The 15,404-nt window shown below is 39.4% G+C and overlaps 1 protein-coding gene across 4 annotated transcripts; it reads left to right on the forward strand.

Moving 5' to 3' along the window:
* Positions 1-1,830: 1,830 nt before the first annotated feature.
* FAM161A (FAM161 centrosomal protein A) lies at positions 1,831-14,191 on the forward strand. 4 transcript variants are annotated; one of them, XM_087949411.1, is made up of 7 exons: positions 1,831-2,203; positions 3,212-3,447; positions 5,507-6,673; positions 9,891-10,058; positions 10,225-10,324; positions 10,675-10,838; positions 13,700-14,191. In XM_087949411.1, the coding sequence occupies exons 1-7, from the start codon at positions 2,069-2,071 to the stop codon at positions 13,929-13,931; spliced, it is 2,202 nt and encodes a 733-aa protein (XP_087805537.1). In that variant the 5' UTR covers positions 1,831-2,068; the 3' UTR covers positions 13,932-14,191. The 4 variants fall into 4 exon arrangements, with proteins under 4 accessions (XP_087805537.1, XP_026524191.1, XP_087805564.1 ...); XM_087949427.1 differs by lacking the exon at positions 1,831-2,203 and adding an exon at positions 2,339-2,447; XM_026668406.2 differs by lacking the exon at positions 9,891-10,058.
* The last annotated feature ends 1,213 nt before the right edge of the window (positions 14,192-15,404 follow it).

The following is a 15,404-nucleotide window of genomic DNA, read 5'->3' on the forward strand; positions in this document are numbered from 1 at the left end:
TTACTACCTGATTTTTAACCAGTTACCTCAATTCACATTTTAAGAGTGTAGTACAAACAATTTTCAATTGTGATCTTAATGTTTTTAGATTATATCACTATACAGATAGTCCTCAGTTAATGGCCAGTAACTCCTTTGCTAAGCATGGTTGTAAAGCACAAATTTATGTGACTGTGTCAACTTATGACATCAGTTCTGGTTGTGGTCATTAAGCAAATCATGCACAGTTGTTAAGCACAAGTTATGGTGGCGTGACTGCAATTTGTGACTTCCTGTAGGCTTCCCAATTAAGTTGGCACTGAAGATTGCAAATGGTGATCATGTGGCTACCAGATATAGATGTAATTGTATGACAGTGGCCAAGGACCTGAATTAACAAGAGTCTAACCATGGAGACAGTGCAACAGCTGTAACTTCTAGGATTAGTCATAAGTCTCATTAGGTACCATTATAATTTTGAATGGTTGCTCAGTGAATGGTCATTAAGGGACCACTACCTATAGTTAAAACTTGAATGCCGAATAGGCATAAATATACCTAAATGACAATAAAAATACGTTACCTTTTTATATTTTAAAATCTTCATGGCACTTGCTCTTTTCAAATTGTGCTGAAAGCACGGGAATTCAGTTTTGATCATACTTCCAGATGTGATCAGTAATGGTAGATGAGCGTTGTACTATTTCTGTACTTTTCATATCAGATTTCAGATTTGAACATGTTTTGTAAGGTAAGCTACGTATTCTAACTCAGTACATTACACACTAGAGGTTTGATAGCTCTTCATCAAATGGCTGACAAGTGAATGATGGAGTCAATGCACAATACACTAAAATGAAAGAAGCTGAAAACTAAGCAGGGTTTTACAGTAAATAAAGCTGATTGCAATATAAATCACAATACCGCAAGCTTACAGCTAACTAGATTATCACTGCATTAACCGATCACTTAATGTTATATGAATTGATTTGAAAGTTAAGGTTTATAGGTGTTCCCCACCTTCCACCTCTTGAATATAACTTAGAGACTAAATCTAAGCATTTTTTTTTAATTTGGGAAAGTAAGAATTTGCTTCTGAAAACGGCCTGGATAATATGATGAAATTTGAAGCAGCCCCTAAATAGAAAGTGTAGTTCTTTAAAATGGCACAAAGCCATTTCCATTAGTATATTTCCTTTGGGATTAGGGATTTCATTAATGGAGAAACTAATGCAGCTTCAAATTGTAATTTTCTTGAGTGGTGACTTAAGTTCACTGACATAATCTGTGTGAGTTAAATCATTGACAGTAGCCAAATAATTAGTTACTTTAAATATTTCGCCAGGAATGATTAACTTGGTAACCTGAAAATTTGTATTAGTGATTATAAACCACTTATTTACTACAGTTTTTTATAAAATGGGAATTACAGTATGGGGTGATTTTAATCTTTACATTGTAAAAATACGGTCCTGAATAAAAAAAAATCTTTCTGGTTTGGATCCTATTTTGGCAAAAGGCACACCAGGCTAAGAACCATGCCTTGTTTAAGAGCTAACATCTCTAGAATGTAATGTGAAAATGACGTAATTACGTTTTCTAATTTTTCTAAAAACTCACTTCAGTGATCCAAATTTTTAAAAAGTCATTTTTTGATGGGACTTGATAACCTTGTACCATTAAAATACTGCTTGGTTGCGGTTCTAGATTTTTCCCATTGTGTTCGGAAATTCTCCAGATGCCTCTTAACGTGGGAAAAGACGGGAGAGGTTTCAGAACATGAATCCCAAGAAACAGATTGCACAGGGGAGAAGCGTCTTTGTACACGAGCGGAAGGTTGATGTCTTCTTCGGGATGCCGTAGGGCAGAGGTGGAGAGTGACGGCCCTTTCCTGACCTGTGGACTTCAACTCCCAGAATTCCTGAGCCAGCATGTGCATAAGTCATAAAAGGGCCATCGTTTCCTACCTCTGCCGTAACTGTCTGAAGACTCTAAGCCAAGTAGCCGTAGCAACCAAACACGCAGGGAAGGGGCTTGGTAACCAGGCTAGCAAGGAGCTAGCTGTGGCCTCCCGTCCTTTGAGAAGCCCATGGACTCATCCCACCGAGCTGCTTTGCTCACCGCCTCCTGCCTGCATACGCCGGTGAACCCGCGCACCAAGGCGCCGGCGGCGCTTTATGAACGGGTACCAGAAAGAGCCTCGCTTAAAGATGGCGTGGGGCAGGTAGGTGGCTGTCGGACAGTCTGTCTTCGCCTTCCGTTGGTTGTTGTTGGTGCTGCTGCTCCCTAGTGGCTGGAGCGTGGAATTGAGAGACGGCATTTCTGCAAGAAATAGGGGTTCAAATCCCCCCGCCGCCTTGGCTCGTTCGGGTCATTCCCCCATCCGGATAGAAAGTGGCGCCAGCCATCGCGTGACAATAGCTTAATTATGGCGATTAGGTGCCATCAAGTTGCTCTTACCTACGCAGGTAGGTTTTCTCCTGAACTGCCCCTAACGTGGCCCTTCAGCAATCCCAGCGGTGCCTTCGGTGCTACTGTAACTTGATGCATCCACCCGTCCTCTTTAACTATAGCCTTTAAAGTGCCTCGCCCAATCCTAATTTTACCCCCACGTTCAGTTTTTAATTGAATCCCATGTAGGTTATCCATTTGGATGAGAATGATTCTAACCTTATCAAGCCAAAACTTCTTAGAAAGAAAATATTTCTTTCGTCTTTTTCTCACCTCCAAGATCTCTGGATTTTTTTTCTTTGCATTCCGAACTTTCTTAATGAAAATGCCTTCGCACCATTTGCAGCTGTTAACAGCACTGAACTCAATTTTGTAGACTTGACAGATTTGGGTGAATATGTTACTGTTGTATTAAATCCCTTTTGATTAAAAAACAACCCTCATTGATGCATTAGAAGCCTGTTCCAAAATTCGCCTGCATTTGGGAAGAGCTTCAGATTTCAGACCTTTATATATGATATAGGAGATACTCTGTACTAATTTGCAGGAAATTTTGAACCATTTGCCATCCAGAATTATCTATTGATTTTAGGCTTTGTCAAGTTTGTAATTTGGGTTAATCAGCACCAGGTTTTTTTACTCTACAAACCCAAGCAAATAGAGAAGTCTTATATGTTTCTTAACTGCCTTTAGGACACCAAACTTATTAAATTGTCAGTAATTTAATAAATATATCTTTCTCAAACAGAAGTAAAACAAACTTGACCATCTTTTATTTTAGCAATCCTTAAGTCCAGAGAGAGAATACAGTTCCATCATGTGTGCTGATTGTAAAGATTGGCTAGATCTCTCAAACATGTACCTCTCGAATCAGGAATATTATTTAAAGCTGGAAGAACTTAAGAATGCTCACCTGGAAACCATGGCAAAATTGGAAGAAATGTATCAGAATAAGCTGTTTCTAAAAGATGTTCAACCTTTAACTAACACAGATGTGGTTTATTCTAAGACTTACAGGTAATTTTTACAATAATCTACATTTACAATTATCTTTTGTCTCAAAATGTATATATTGTATTAAATGCATTGATCATTGCAACAAAATATTATTAAATATGTTAAATACATAAGAGGAATATAAAAATGTCTGGTGGAAAATAAAACTAAAAAGAATCCCTAGCTCTTGTAGACAATGACCTTAGCCTGAGCTATATCCAGGTACAGAAAAAAAAAAACCAGAAGAAAGATTGAAATTATTTGTTTCTAGTCTTTTTAAAAATTATTAGTAGATCATTAATTTTTCTGCATTTTCTAAATGTTTTGCTTTTAATAGCTAGTGTTTGCTTTAAATCATCATTAATTGTGAAACATCAGATGTGAAAATTATACCAGCCAGAATTATACTCTTGCAATTTACAGTGAGATGAATCCTTGATTTAGGACAGGGGTGTCAAACTCACACTGTTATGGTGGTGTCACGTGACTATCACAACTTTTTTCCTTTTCCTAAACTGGGTATGGGCGTGGCCAGCGTGTGATGCATCCGACCTGCGGGGCTCGAGTTTAACAGCCCTGATTTAGGAAATAGATTAAGAGGCAACAATTTCTTTTCCTGCCGATCTATAACTTTCCAGAAAGCTTGTCCAGCAGGAAATGTACTTCTCAATTCAGGAATATTATTTAATATTCTGGAAGAACTTAAGATTCTCACCTGAAAACCATAGCAAAATTGGGAAATATGTATCAGGATTTCAGAATTCCTAAAAAACATTTAATCTTTAATTAACTCAGTGTGATTTGGTTAGGTAAGCAAGAGTAAAATGAATCAGTGAGAGATACTGTATTTTTTGCACTATAAGACGCTCCAGACTATAAGACACACCTAGCTTATGGGGAGGAAAACAAGAAAAAAAAATCTGCCTCCCAGCAATTTGCCTCCTTGCAGCAAACAGCCTGGTCAGCTTCAGCACAATCTGATTTAGCACAAGCAGCTGATTGGCGGTTGGATCAGGCTCCCGGAATACCACTGATCAGCTGTTCCAGGCTGTAGGGATCGCTGTCGCCCATCCGCCACTGACTGCCGCTGCCTATTGCTGCTTCTGTGTGCCCTTTTTTTGCCTCCGCACATCCCATTTTTGGCCCATTCCAGATGGCGAGGATCGATCCGATCGAGCTGGAAAAAGTGCTTCTTATAGTGTGAAAAATACAGTAATTATTTATCTTTCTCAGGCTTTATAGGTTAGTAAAGGCTTAACAACACTGATTTCTTGACCAGTTCTAAAGAAAAACAGAAGAGGGAATCAGACTGCTTATATTTTCTCCTCCATTTTTGTTTTGAAGTGTGATTAAACATACTATTGGCTGTGACTTTGACTGGTATTAAAAATGAATATATAATATGAAACGGTAGCTAAAATCTGGCTCTTCATCATAGGTATAAAAGTAATTGTAACCCTAATTAAGTATTGTCTTAGCATTGTTTTTGTCATACATATTAGCAACATGTATAAAGTGTAAATATTAGGAGAGTATTAGGTGTCCAGAAAGATCAGATTAAAGGCTCATCATGTTTATCCCGTATCTTACAGTGGCCAATCAAAATCTATAAAAAATATCTAAGAATAGATGTAATGCCTGATTATATGAATGTTTATTAGTTTTCATTTTGGCAGTTCCTGCTCTTTCTTTAAAAGTCCAAAACAATCCAAACATTCCTTAAAAGAATTACTATAACTTTTTTTTATTTTGTTTGTGATTTTCACATTTCCAGATTTACGTTTTATCACTTGGATTAATGAATTTTATTAGAACTATAATTGTTAATTATAGCCTGACAGCGGGCATATTTGTACTCCCAAGAAAAATATGGAGAAAGGAGTACATGAATCAGAAACCAGTTTAACATTGTTTTAGAATTGGTATTCTTGTAGTCTAAAGTTTAATATATTCATAAACAAATAATTATTTTATACATTCTCTTTTATTCAGTTTGGCAAGAGATTCCACAACTATTACTAAATCAGGTTAATTTGTGCCACTACTAGACAACTAAGCATTACATTTGTGTTATGTTTAGATCAGCATGGGAAACTAAACCACTTCAACTTCAGAACATGCATAGATCATTTTCTGCATCTGATCTGAACAGTTCATTCCATTCATTAAATTTCTCTGATGTGACTGATGAAAAACTAGAGCTAGAAACAAGTGACAGTGATGTTGGATCACTATCACTGGATAAGACTGAAAATGCATGGGATGGCTGTTTTTGGGAGGATTATTCACTCTGCCCTAAAACTATTTTACCCAAATTAAATGTTTTGAAGCTAAGCAAGAAAAAGCAAAAATGGTTCCCAAAGATCACAGTACCAGAACCTTTCCAGATGACTATTAGAGAAGCTAAAAGGAAGCAACAGAACATCAAGTCCAAGTCACTCATGGAGCTGGAAAATAACTTGTTGAAGAAACAATTAGAGGAGGAGGCAGAATGTCAAAAACAATTTCGAGCTAATCCGGTACCTGCACATGTTTTTGTCCCTCTTTATCATGAAATAATGCAGGAAAATGAAGAACGTAGAAAGTCATTTAGAGAAAGTAGAGGAAATTTTCTTCTGGCTACACAAAAGCCATTTCAATTTATTGAAAGAGAAGCACAAAAGAAAGAACTGAGAAAAATGCAGTTTTTCTCACCAGAAAAAAAAGCAAAAACGTTTAAAGCTAAACCAGTTCCTAAATTTGTTTCCAGTTCAGAAATGAGAGAGAAACTAAAGGAAGAAGAACTCTATAGAGACATTAGAATTCAAGTTAGATCTGAAGAGCTCCTACGTAATTCATCACTTCCCAATAGCAGATTAGGAAATAAAAGCACCATTAGGCCTAGGCAGCAAAACTGCTTTGAACAAAGTGAAGAATCAATATGTAAGTCAAATACCAAAGTTAAAGTCCCTGATTTTGAAACATTACATAAAAAATTCCAGAAGCAGCTTCAAACACACAAGAATGTGAAAAGTATCACAATCAGTGAACCTTTCAAACTCCGTACACCAAATATTTCATCCAATAAAGAGAAAATTCTTGAGGACATAGACATGGATGAAGCAACATTAAAAGAAACACGCTGGCCTTATGTCTCTACAAGATGTCCCCCTCGAACCTTGAATGCAAGTTCATATCCTTCAGGCTGTATACTGTCTCCATCTCCAAGAACTACAGCATCTACTAGAAAACGGCTAGAGGCTGTAAGGTAAGCCTTTAATATACTGGGCATTTAATCCCAAGTTCTTTGTGGTAAGTAAAACATGCAGATGTTGAAAATACAAATACCTGTTTTACAGGAGTATGGAAAATGTTTCCATGTCAAGGATGTTCCAACTTCAGAATTGCCATTGTGACTGTTTCCAAGTGTGAAAAAAATCCTATGTGAGAGCTTTTAAAGAAAGAATGCATTATTTTTTCCTAATGTTTGAGGGTTCCACTTATGCTATTTTTGCTGTTGTTCCTGGAGTTGAAAAGGGCATGTGGCTTTTGTTGTGAAACCACCTTACTGATGCTTCAAACTCCCAGCCTCTCATCCTAGTCTATCAGCTCCTAGTCTATATGTCAGCCAGGCTGCAAACATTTTGAATATATCTTTATCTACATGTACATCTACACGTACATCTATATCATCTACATTAATATTTGTACTTATATGTGTATCTGTATCTATCTCTATCTCTTTGTCTCTGTATCTATCTCCTGTACATCTTTTATTTCAAGCACGAGTGACTACTTACCAGAATTTAGGCCATAGAAATCCTCTCAACTCTGCTTCTCTTTTGAAAGGAAAATAGTTTTTGTTTAAATCCAAGCAGTGGAAAGCTGCAGACTGAGATAAGGAAAAGGAGCCTAAAAGCCATTGCAAATCTCTAAGAAACTGGGGAAATTCAAGGAAGCAATGTGGATCCAGTTCTTCACACAGTTTGTTTCTAATGAATAGATGGAGGCGGGGAGAGAGAAGATAAAAGGAGGGAGTTTTGGTGGGAAAAGTAGAGGAGTGAGAGGGACAGAAGGCGATAGGGAGGAGAGGCTTCTGTGAGGCAAGCCTGAGGGAGAGAAGAGTTGGAGTGAAAGGGAGGCAAGCAGAGGAACCAACAAAGGAGCGGAAGCTGTGGAAGGAGAACCAGCAGGCAGTGCAAGAGAGTGAGAGAGGAGAGAGAGAGGAAGAATACATCATGTGACCTACCTGCTGGGAGAGACTGACCACTACCATCACATGACCCGTAGCCCCCTTATACCCAGACTTAGACATAATGCACTCCTGAACTAATATGATACATAGTCTCACATGCAACTGGCCTTTGAGGCCAACCATAATGCTGATGTGGCCGTCAATGAAATTGAGTTTGACACCTCAGACCAAATTTGATGGGGCTGAAAGATTTGCCAATCACAACAGAATTAATTTGGCAGCAGATTCAGGTTCATGTACCAAATACTACAAGGTCACCTGTGGAGGCTTGGAATATATATAGATATAGATATGGTATTCAGCTTTGTTCGGGTATTTTCCCACGTCATTATAGTTGTGCTTTTAAAGTTGTAGCAACGTTTCGGCAGAATCTCATCTGCCATCATCAGGCTTCTGTATTGTGTTTGTGAGTCAGACTTTTACAGTTTCAGTTTTAAATTTGGGGCTAGCCTACTGCTGTGCCAGAATGGTTTTTTTCTTCATCCTGATTGGTTGGGAGTCTTGGTCTGTGTTTATTGGTCTTGGAGTTTGCTGTGTTCTGCTTGATTGGTGTTTCTAATATCTTCTGTCTGTTTTGTGGCTTTTTTGGTCTTGATTGGCTGGCAACATTGTGTTTCCTGTATTGGAGGCTTTTAGTGCAGCTTGGCTCCGAGTAAATGGACGGCTATCATTTATTAGGAAGCTAGGTTTCATCTGGGTGCCTGGTTGGGGTGTGTTTGAGCTGGAGGTATCAGGGGGGATCTGTTTGTGCCCAGGTGTTTGCCTGGCTTGTGGTGTGGAGATTTTTTTGTTTGTGAGTGCAGGCTTCCAAATAATTGACAGTCTGGTGGAGTCATCTCTTCCATTCATGCTTTCAGGTCTTTTTTCAATCTCTGTGGCTTCTCCGATAATTCTGTGGCTAGGGTTTTCTATAGTGGCTAGGGTTTTGGTGCCATTGAAGTTGATGCTATGACCTGTGGCTTTCATGTGTTGGACTAGTGAGGAAGTGTGTTCCAGTTTTTTTACTGCATTTTTGTGTTCATCCAGGTGGGTACTTATTCTTCTATTGGTCTGTCCAATGTATGTGGCAGGGCATGATGCACAGGGGACTTCATATATGCCTTGGTTTTCCAGGTCAATTTTATCTTTGGGGTTTCTAAGGATGGCTGCTATTTTTCTGTCTGTTTTGAAGGCAGTCTTGATGTGATGCCTGTGTAGTATCTTACTGATTTTGTCTGTAGTACCTCTTATGTAGGGCAGGACAGCTGTTCCATAGGTCTGTTCATCTTCTAGGTCTCCATTATGTCTAGAAGATGAACAGACCTATGGAACAGCTGTCCTGCCCTACAAGGCATATATGAACCAAGGCATATATGAAGTCCCCTGTGCATCATGCCCTGCCACATACATTGGACAGACCAATAGAAGAATAAGTACCCGCCTGGATGAACACAAAAATGCAGTAAAAAAGCTGGAACACACTTCCTCACTAGTCCAACACATGAAAGCCACAGATCATAGCATCAACTTCAATGGCACCAAAACCCTAGCCACTATAGAAAACCCCAGCCACAGAATTATCGGAGAAGCCATAGAGATTGAAAAAAGACCTGAAAGCATGAATAGAAGAGATGATTCCACCAGACTGTCAATTATTTGGAAGCCTGCACTCACAAACAAAAAAATCTCCACACCACAAGCCAGGCAAACACCCGGGCACAAACAGATCCCCCCTGATACCTCCAGCTCAAACACACCCCAACCAGGCACCCAGATGAAACCTAGCTTCCTAATAAATGATAGCCGTCCATTTACTCGGAGCCAAGCTGCACTAAAAGCCTCCAATACAGGAACACAATGTTGCCAGCCAATCAAGACAAAAAAAGCTACAATACAGGCAGAAGATATTAGAAACACCAATCAAGCAGAACACAGCAAACTCCAAGACCAATAAACACAGACTCCCAACCAATCAGGATGAAGAAAAAACCATTTTGGCACAGCAGTAGGCTAGCCCCAAATTTAAAACTGAAATAACTGTAAAAGTCTGACTCACAGACAAACACAATACAGAAGCCTGATGATGGCAGGTGAGATTCTGCCGAAACATTGCTACAACTTTAAAAGCACAACTATAATGACGAAGCCTCCACAGGTGACCTTGTAGTATTGATCCATACAGGTATTTTGAGAAAGAGGGCCACAAAAGTTGTTATGCATTAGCTAGACTTAAGTTTATTTTCTTATTCAGGAAATCGGCTGAGGAAAAAAAGAAGGTTGAAGAAGAGCATAAAAGAAGAGAAGCAAAACAAAGAGAGAGAGCAAGAAAGCTGCAAAGGCTTATAGCTACTCGGGCTGAGGCAAATGATCCACATCAGAGCCTAGCCAAGATGCTTAACTCAAAGTTAAAATTGTTTAGGTATTCTGTAATGTATCCCCTGATTCCTGACCCTTTAGATACATTATCCGTAGTTTAGTAATAGTAGGCAGATCCATATAGTGTTGCTCCTTCCATTTTTATTTTGCTAAAAGATTCATATTTAAATTCCATACCAATTCCATGTCATGGTATATTAAAAAAACAGGAAACATGAAAAACAGAGAAAGAAAGAGTATCTGCAGGAACTGGAAGAAATTGAAGAAAGGGTGGAAAAGAGGCCTCTATTGTTGGAACAAGCGACACAGGTTATTGACCTCTCTAATATTTCTATATATCTATTCATTAAATTGCTACCTTTTGGTGATATTTTTCTCCTTGATAGCAGAAGAAGCCATTTGCAGCTGATAGCATGGAATCTGGATATATAATATATTTGCCAGCTTAAGGCTGTAATTGAGAAGTTAAAAATGTCAAGATGTAAAGCTGTCTGAACAATTTATTTAGATTTCAATCAAGTGACCTGCAGATTTGGAATCTTTCATTTTGTAAAATAAAGGACATTTAGAAACACAAGAGATATAAAGAAATAGAGTGATTTCTTTAAACTTGGAGATATCTTTCAGATGTGTTAATTTTGTTTTCTTTTTAAATGTAGAAGAATGCACGGCTAGCAGCAACGAAGCATTATTCTGATTTGCTGCGAGAGCTGGGACTGTGTGGAGACTTTATTTCAAAGAAAGGCCAAACTGCTACTGAAGAGTTTTTGCAGGATTCTTCCTACAGTAATAGTTCTGAAAGCTTGGCAGCAAATGTAGAAAGGTAGATATTTTAGCTTGGAAGATTATAACACTATTTTTGAGCTTCCTAATATGTTTTCATTCTAAATATGAAATGTCTATATAGTTGGTTGTGGTTAGGAAAAGCTGACCTTTCAGAGGAAGAATGCATAATCTGTCAATAACCGATAAATAACTCTTGAAGAGTTACCTTGTTTTGCTCTCCATGAATTAGTGTATGGCAGGGGGCCCAATCCCCTGGGCACGGCCCAGCACCGGGCTGTGACCCATTTGGAACTGGGCTGTGTGAGCTTGCAGCTCCTGCTTGCAGCTCCATTTGTGTGAGTGCACAAATCCACCACTTGTGCAAGTGGAGCTGCACAAAGCCAGAAAGGTTGGAGACCACCAATGTACAGTATTGCTTCTTTCCTTGCTAAACATAGTTAATAGCTGATTGTTCAGGGACATAAAAACACCATGAATGACTGCACATTTCTTATTTAATAATTTTTTTATTAATTTTCAATAAACAAACATACACAAACAAAACACAAAACATAAAAACATAAACATGACTGCACATTTCTTTGTGTATTATATTTACTTATTTATTTGAGTATATGTTTTTACATTTGGAAAAAATAGTTTATTGTACTCTTTAAACTGGATAGAATAAAAATTTGGAAAAAGATCAATTTCCCATATATAATTCATTCCAGTTTATAAACTTGAAGTCAAGTCTATCTTATACAGCCTTTTTTAAATTGAAAAGCAGGATAAAAATGTAATAAATTGTTCACTCCTATTAAATATTTTGCTTTTTTCCACCCCTTATAACATTCAGCAGTTTAAAATTAGATAAATTATTGGTTTGCCCCTGAAACAGTGAAAACTACTTGCTGAGTTTGAAAAGGGGACCTTATTGCTTATACTCCCTGATGCAATGTGTTTCTAAAGCAGTGGTTCCCAAACTTTTTAAGTCCACTGCACCCTTGGTGCTACAAACTCATCCTCGGTGTCCCCCACCCAAGGGTGGGATTCAAATTTCTGTGGGCGTGGCTTAATTTGAGGGCTTGACTTGCTGGTCAAGTGAATGGGTAGGCGTGGCTTGCTGGTCACGTGACTGGGTGGGCGTAGCCAGGTGACTAGCAAACCAAATACAAGTGGTCCTCACTTAATGGCCGGTTGTTTAGCAAGTGTTCTAATTTATGACTGGCCTCCCCAAAGCTATTTGACCTGTTTTGGAGTTTTGACAGCTTTAGATCAGGGGTCTAAATCCCACCCCTGCCTGTGTGTGTGAGAGAGAGGGAGAGAGAGAGGTTGGATCAGATCTCTCTCTCTCTCTCTCTCTCTCTCTCTCTCTCCCATCAACGCCAGAAAGCCACCGTCAGTCAAAATTCATATTGGTGGTCTCCGGGATTTAAAATCATGAGTTTGGTAGTCCCTGAGGTCCAAAAATTTGGTGACCCCTGATCTAAAGTGGTGAGCCTGAGAGAGGGAAAGAGAAAGAGAGAGAGAAAGAGAGGAAGAAAAGAAAGAGAAGAGGGAAAGAAAGAAAAAGGGACAGACAAAGAAGGGGGGATGGAAGGAAGGGACAGAAAGAAAAAGAAATAAAGAAGGAGGAGGGAGGAGAAAGATAATGAGATATCTATTCTAGTCCAATCACCTGCTCCAGCAGGGTTAGAAGTGTGTGTGTGTGTGTGTGTGTGCTTGTAATTTACCAGTACATTTTGGTTTTGCCTTCTTCAGAATTGGCACCGTAATACATTGGGGAAAAGTAATTTTTAGGGTGGAGATCTGGTCCAATGGATCCTGTTTAAAGCCTCAACAAAATGTGAGAGCTTCCTGATAGTCTTGACCATGTTTCGTCCACAAAACCTTTAAAAGAAGCCAAAGAGGTTTCAATGTGCTGGCAAAGATGTTTCAATGTGGAAAAGGGCCTCAGTCTAAACTAGGCCTCATTCAATCTTATGCATCAGGTATCTCTCTTTCTCTCTCTCTCTCTCCCTCCCTCCCTCCTTCCTTCCCTCCCTCCCTCTCAGACTGGCTTTGCTCTACTTTCCCGATGTACCTGCGGGGCCGATGCTTCAAACATGGATGGATGGATGGATATATAGGTAGATAGATAGATTGAGAGAGAGAGAGAGGCAGGCAGGCAGGCAGGCAGGCAGGTAGGTGGTAGGCAGGCAGGCAGGAAGACAGACAGGCAGACCTTTTGGATGGATGGATGGATAGGTAGGTAGATAGATATATCTATATTGGTAGATAGGTAGGTAGGCAGGCAGGCAGGCAGACCTTTTGGATGAATGTATGGATAAATAGGTAGGTAGGCAGGCAGGCAGGCAGACCTTTTGGATGAATGTATGGATAAATAGGTAGGTAGGCAGGCAAGCAGGCAGGCAGGCAGGCAGGAAGACAGACATACCTTTTGGATGGATGTATGGATAGGTAGATAGGTAGGTAGATAGATAGATCTATATTGGTAGGTAGGTAGGTAGGTAGACAGAAAGACAGACAGACAGACAGGTAGGTAGGCAGGATGGCAGGCAGGCCAAGAGAGAGACCTTTTGGATGGATGGATGGACAGACAGACAGACAGACAGACAGAATGCAACAGCGGCGGCACTTTGGGAAAGCGGTGGCGGAGGCTTTTCCCAACGTGCTGCCGCATTTGAGGTGCTGGTTCCGGTGAGGTACAACAGTCAATGGGGTGAGCCTGTAGGGCCGGCACCTCGAACGCACCCCTGCCGCCTCTTAGCACCCCCCTGCCGTCCCGCTTGTCTCTTAACGCCCCCCTAAGGCATCCCACCGCCCCCAGGGGGCGGTACTGCCCATTTTGGGAACCACTATTCTAAAGCAATACATTATTATTCAGTGGACCTATTGTTTCCCCCTTTGACACAGTGATAATGAACATGAAGAAAAAAGAGAATCTGAAGGAGAAGATAATTCCCAGTTCCAGTCAGCTCAGCTTAGTGGAGAGGAGGAGGAGGAGAAGGAAGAAGAGAAAGAGGAAGAGAAAGAAGATGAAGATACTGCCACTCAATCAGAGCATGCTGATCAAGAAACTCCTGAGCATGAAAGTGAAAATGATGACAAAGATTCAGTAGAAAAATCCAGTGATTATGAGGGCTGATTAAAATATATTGCTACTACTTTGAGTCTTGATGCTCATAATTTATTTATTGGACCTAATACAGGTAATCCTTGATTTACATAACCTGTTTACTTGCATAATTGGTGTTTACAATCTCACGTCACATTTGGATTCCTTCCTGACTGTTCTTAGTGTTGTTATATTTTGCTCTTGATCTTTTTTCAAATGATGTACATTTTAACTAAAATCAGGATTGCTTTGTGATATTTAAAAAACAAAAACAAATCATGAATTCTGGATGTTTTACAACACTGAATATTCTTCGGTATTGTTCTTGATTGAATTGCAACTGAGAAATAATTAATAAACCAAAATGATAGCATTACAAAACTGACCTTCCCTCAAATTACCCATGGCCTCGCAGGTATGCCATTTCAGCTTCCATTTTCCTTATAAGGATAATAATGCCATTTTTCAATACGTAAATGCTGCACACCTTTACTCAAAATGTAATTTTGGCAACCATAGGCCTGGGAGGATCAAATATTTCCTGATTGATTTTTGAAAATGTGCAATGTGTTATGCTGGATTTTCCCCATAGTTTGTTTCCATAAACAAGAGATTGATTGGTCAAAAGGAAGTATTGTTAACAAATAATGACATTGTGAATTAGATTGGAAAAAGAGCAAGTAGAGTCTAAATATTCATGAGCAGTACTTTCTAGCATTGTGCACCTGCCTCTGACTACACAAAGTAATTGTTCCTGTTTCAGGCTCTCTGGCTGGTGTGTAACAAGGCTTCTCTAGCTGTTGTGGGATCTTTGAGAGAGACACAGCTGCCTTAATCAGTTGCAGAGAGGCTGTGTTTGTGCTGCCATGAGTTCTGAAGCATCTCTTATGAATCTAATCCAAATTACTGCACAGTTTTATGCTTTGTAGGCTTAACAATAATTTTACTAGAACAGGTGTTCTTCAATTCATTGACCCCTTCAAGTTTGATTATGCATCGATTCCCAAAATTTATTTGTAAAAGTAATTTACTAAATACCATTATAATTGTCAGCATTATGAATAATAATGATAATCAACCTCTTGAACAATACCATCCACCCATCCATCAATATTGAACACTTTGGGGAACCTGAGGGTCTAGTAGCCTTGCGGTTACTGGGTTTGTCAACAAAAACTTTGGCAGTTTGAGACCCAAGTAACATATGATGGGGTGAGCTCCTGTTCCTGTCCCAGCTTCTGCCAACCTAGCAGTTTAAAAGCATGCAAATGCAAGTAGATAAATAGGTACCACTTTGGTGGGAAGGTAACAGTGTCCTGTGTGCCTTGGTCATACTGGCTACATGTCCACAGAACAAAGATGGCTCCCTCGGGTAGGAAACAGAGATGAGCACTGCCCCCTAGTGTCAGACACAACTGGACAAGGAACTTTTCTTGGACCTGAGGCAAGACAGAGACACAAAGAGGCATAGGATAAGTAGCAGGTTACCCTGAAAGAGAGTTG

Source organism: Notechis scutatus, chromosome 1, assembly GCF_049901735.1.
Source record: "Notechis scutatus isolate UNSWTSFEM ecotype Mainland chromosome 1, rNotScu1.2, whole genome shotgun sequence".
In the NCBI taxonomy this organism is placed as follows: domain Eukaryota; kingdom Metazoa; phylum Chordata; class Lepidosauria; order Squamata; family Elapidae; genus Notechis; species Notechis scutatus.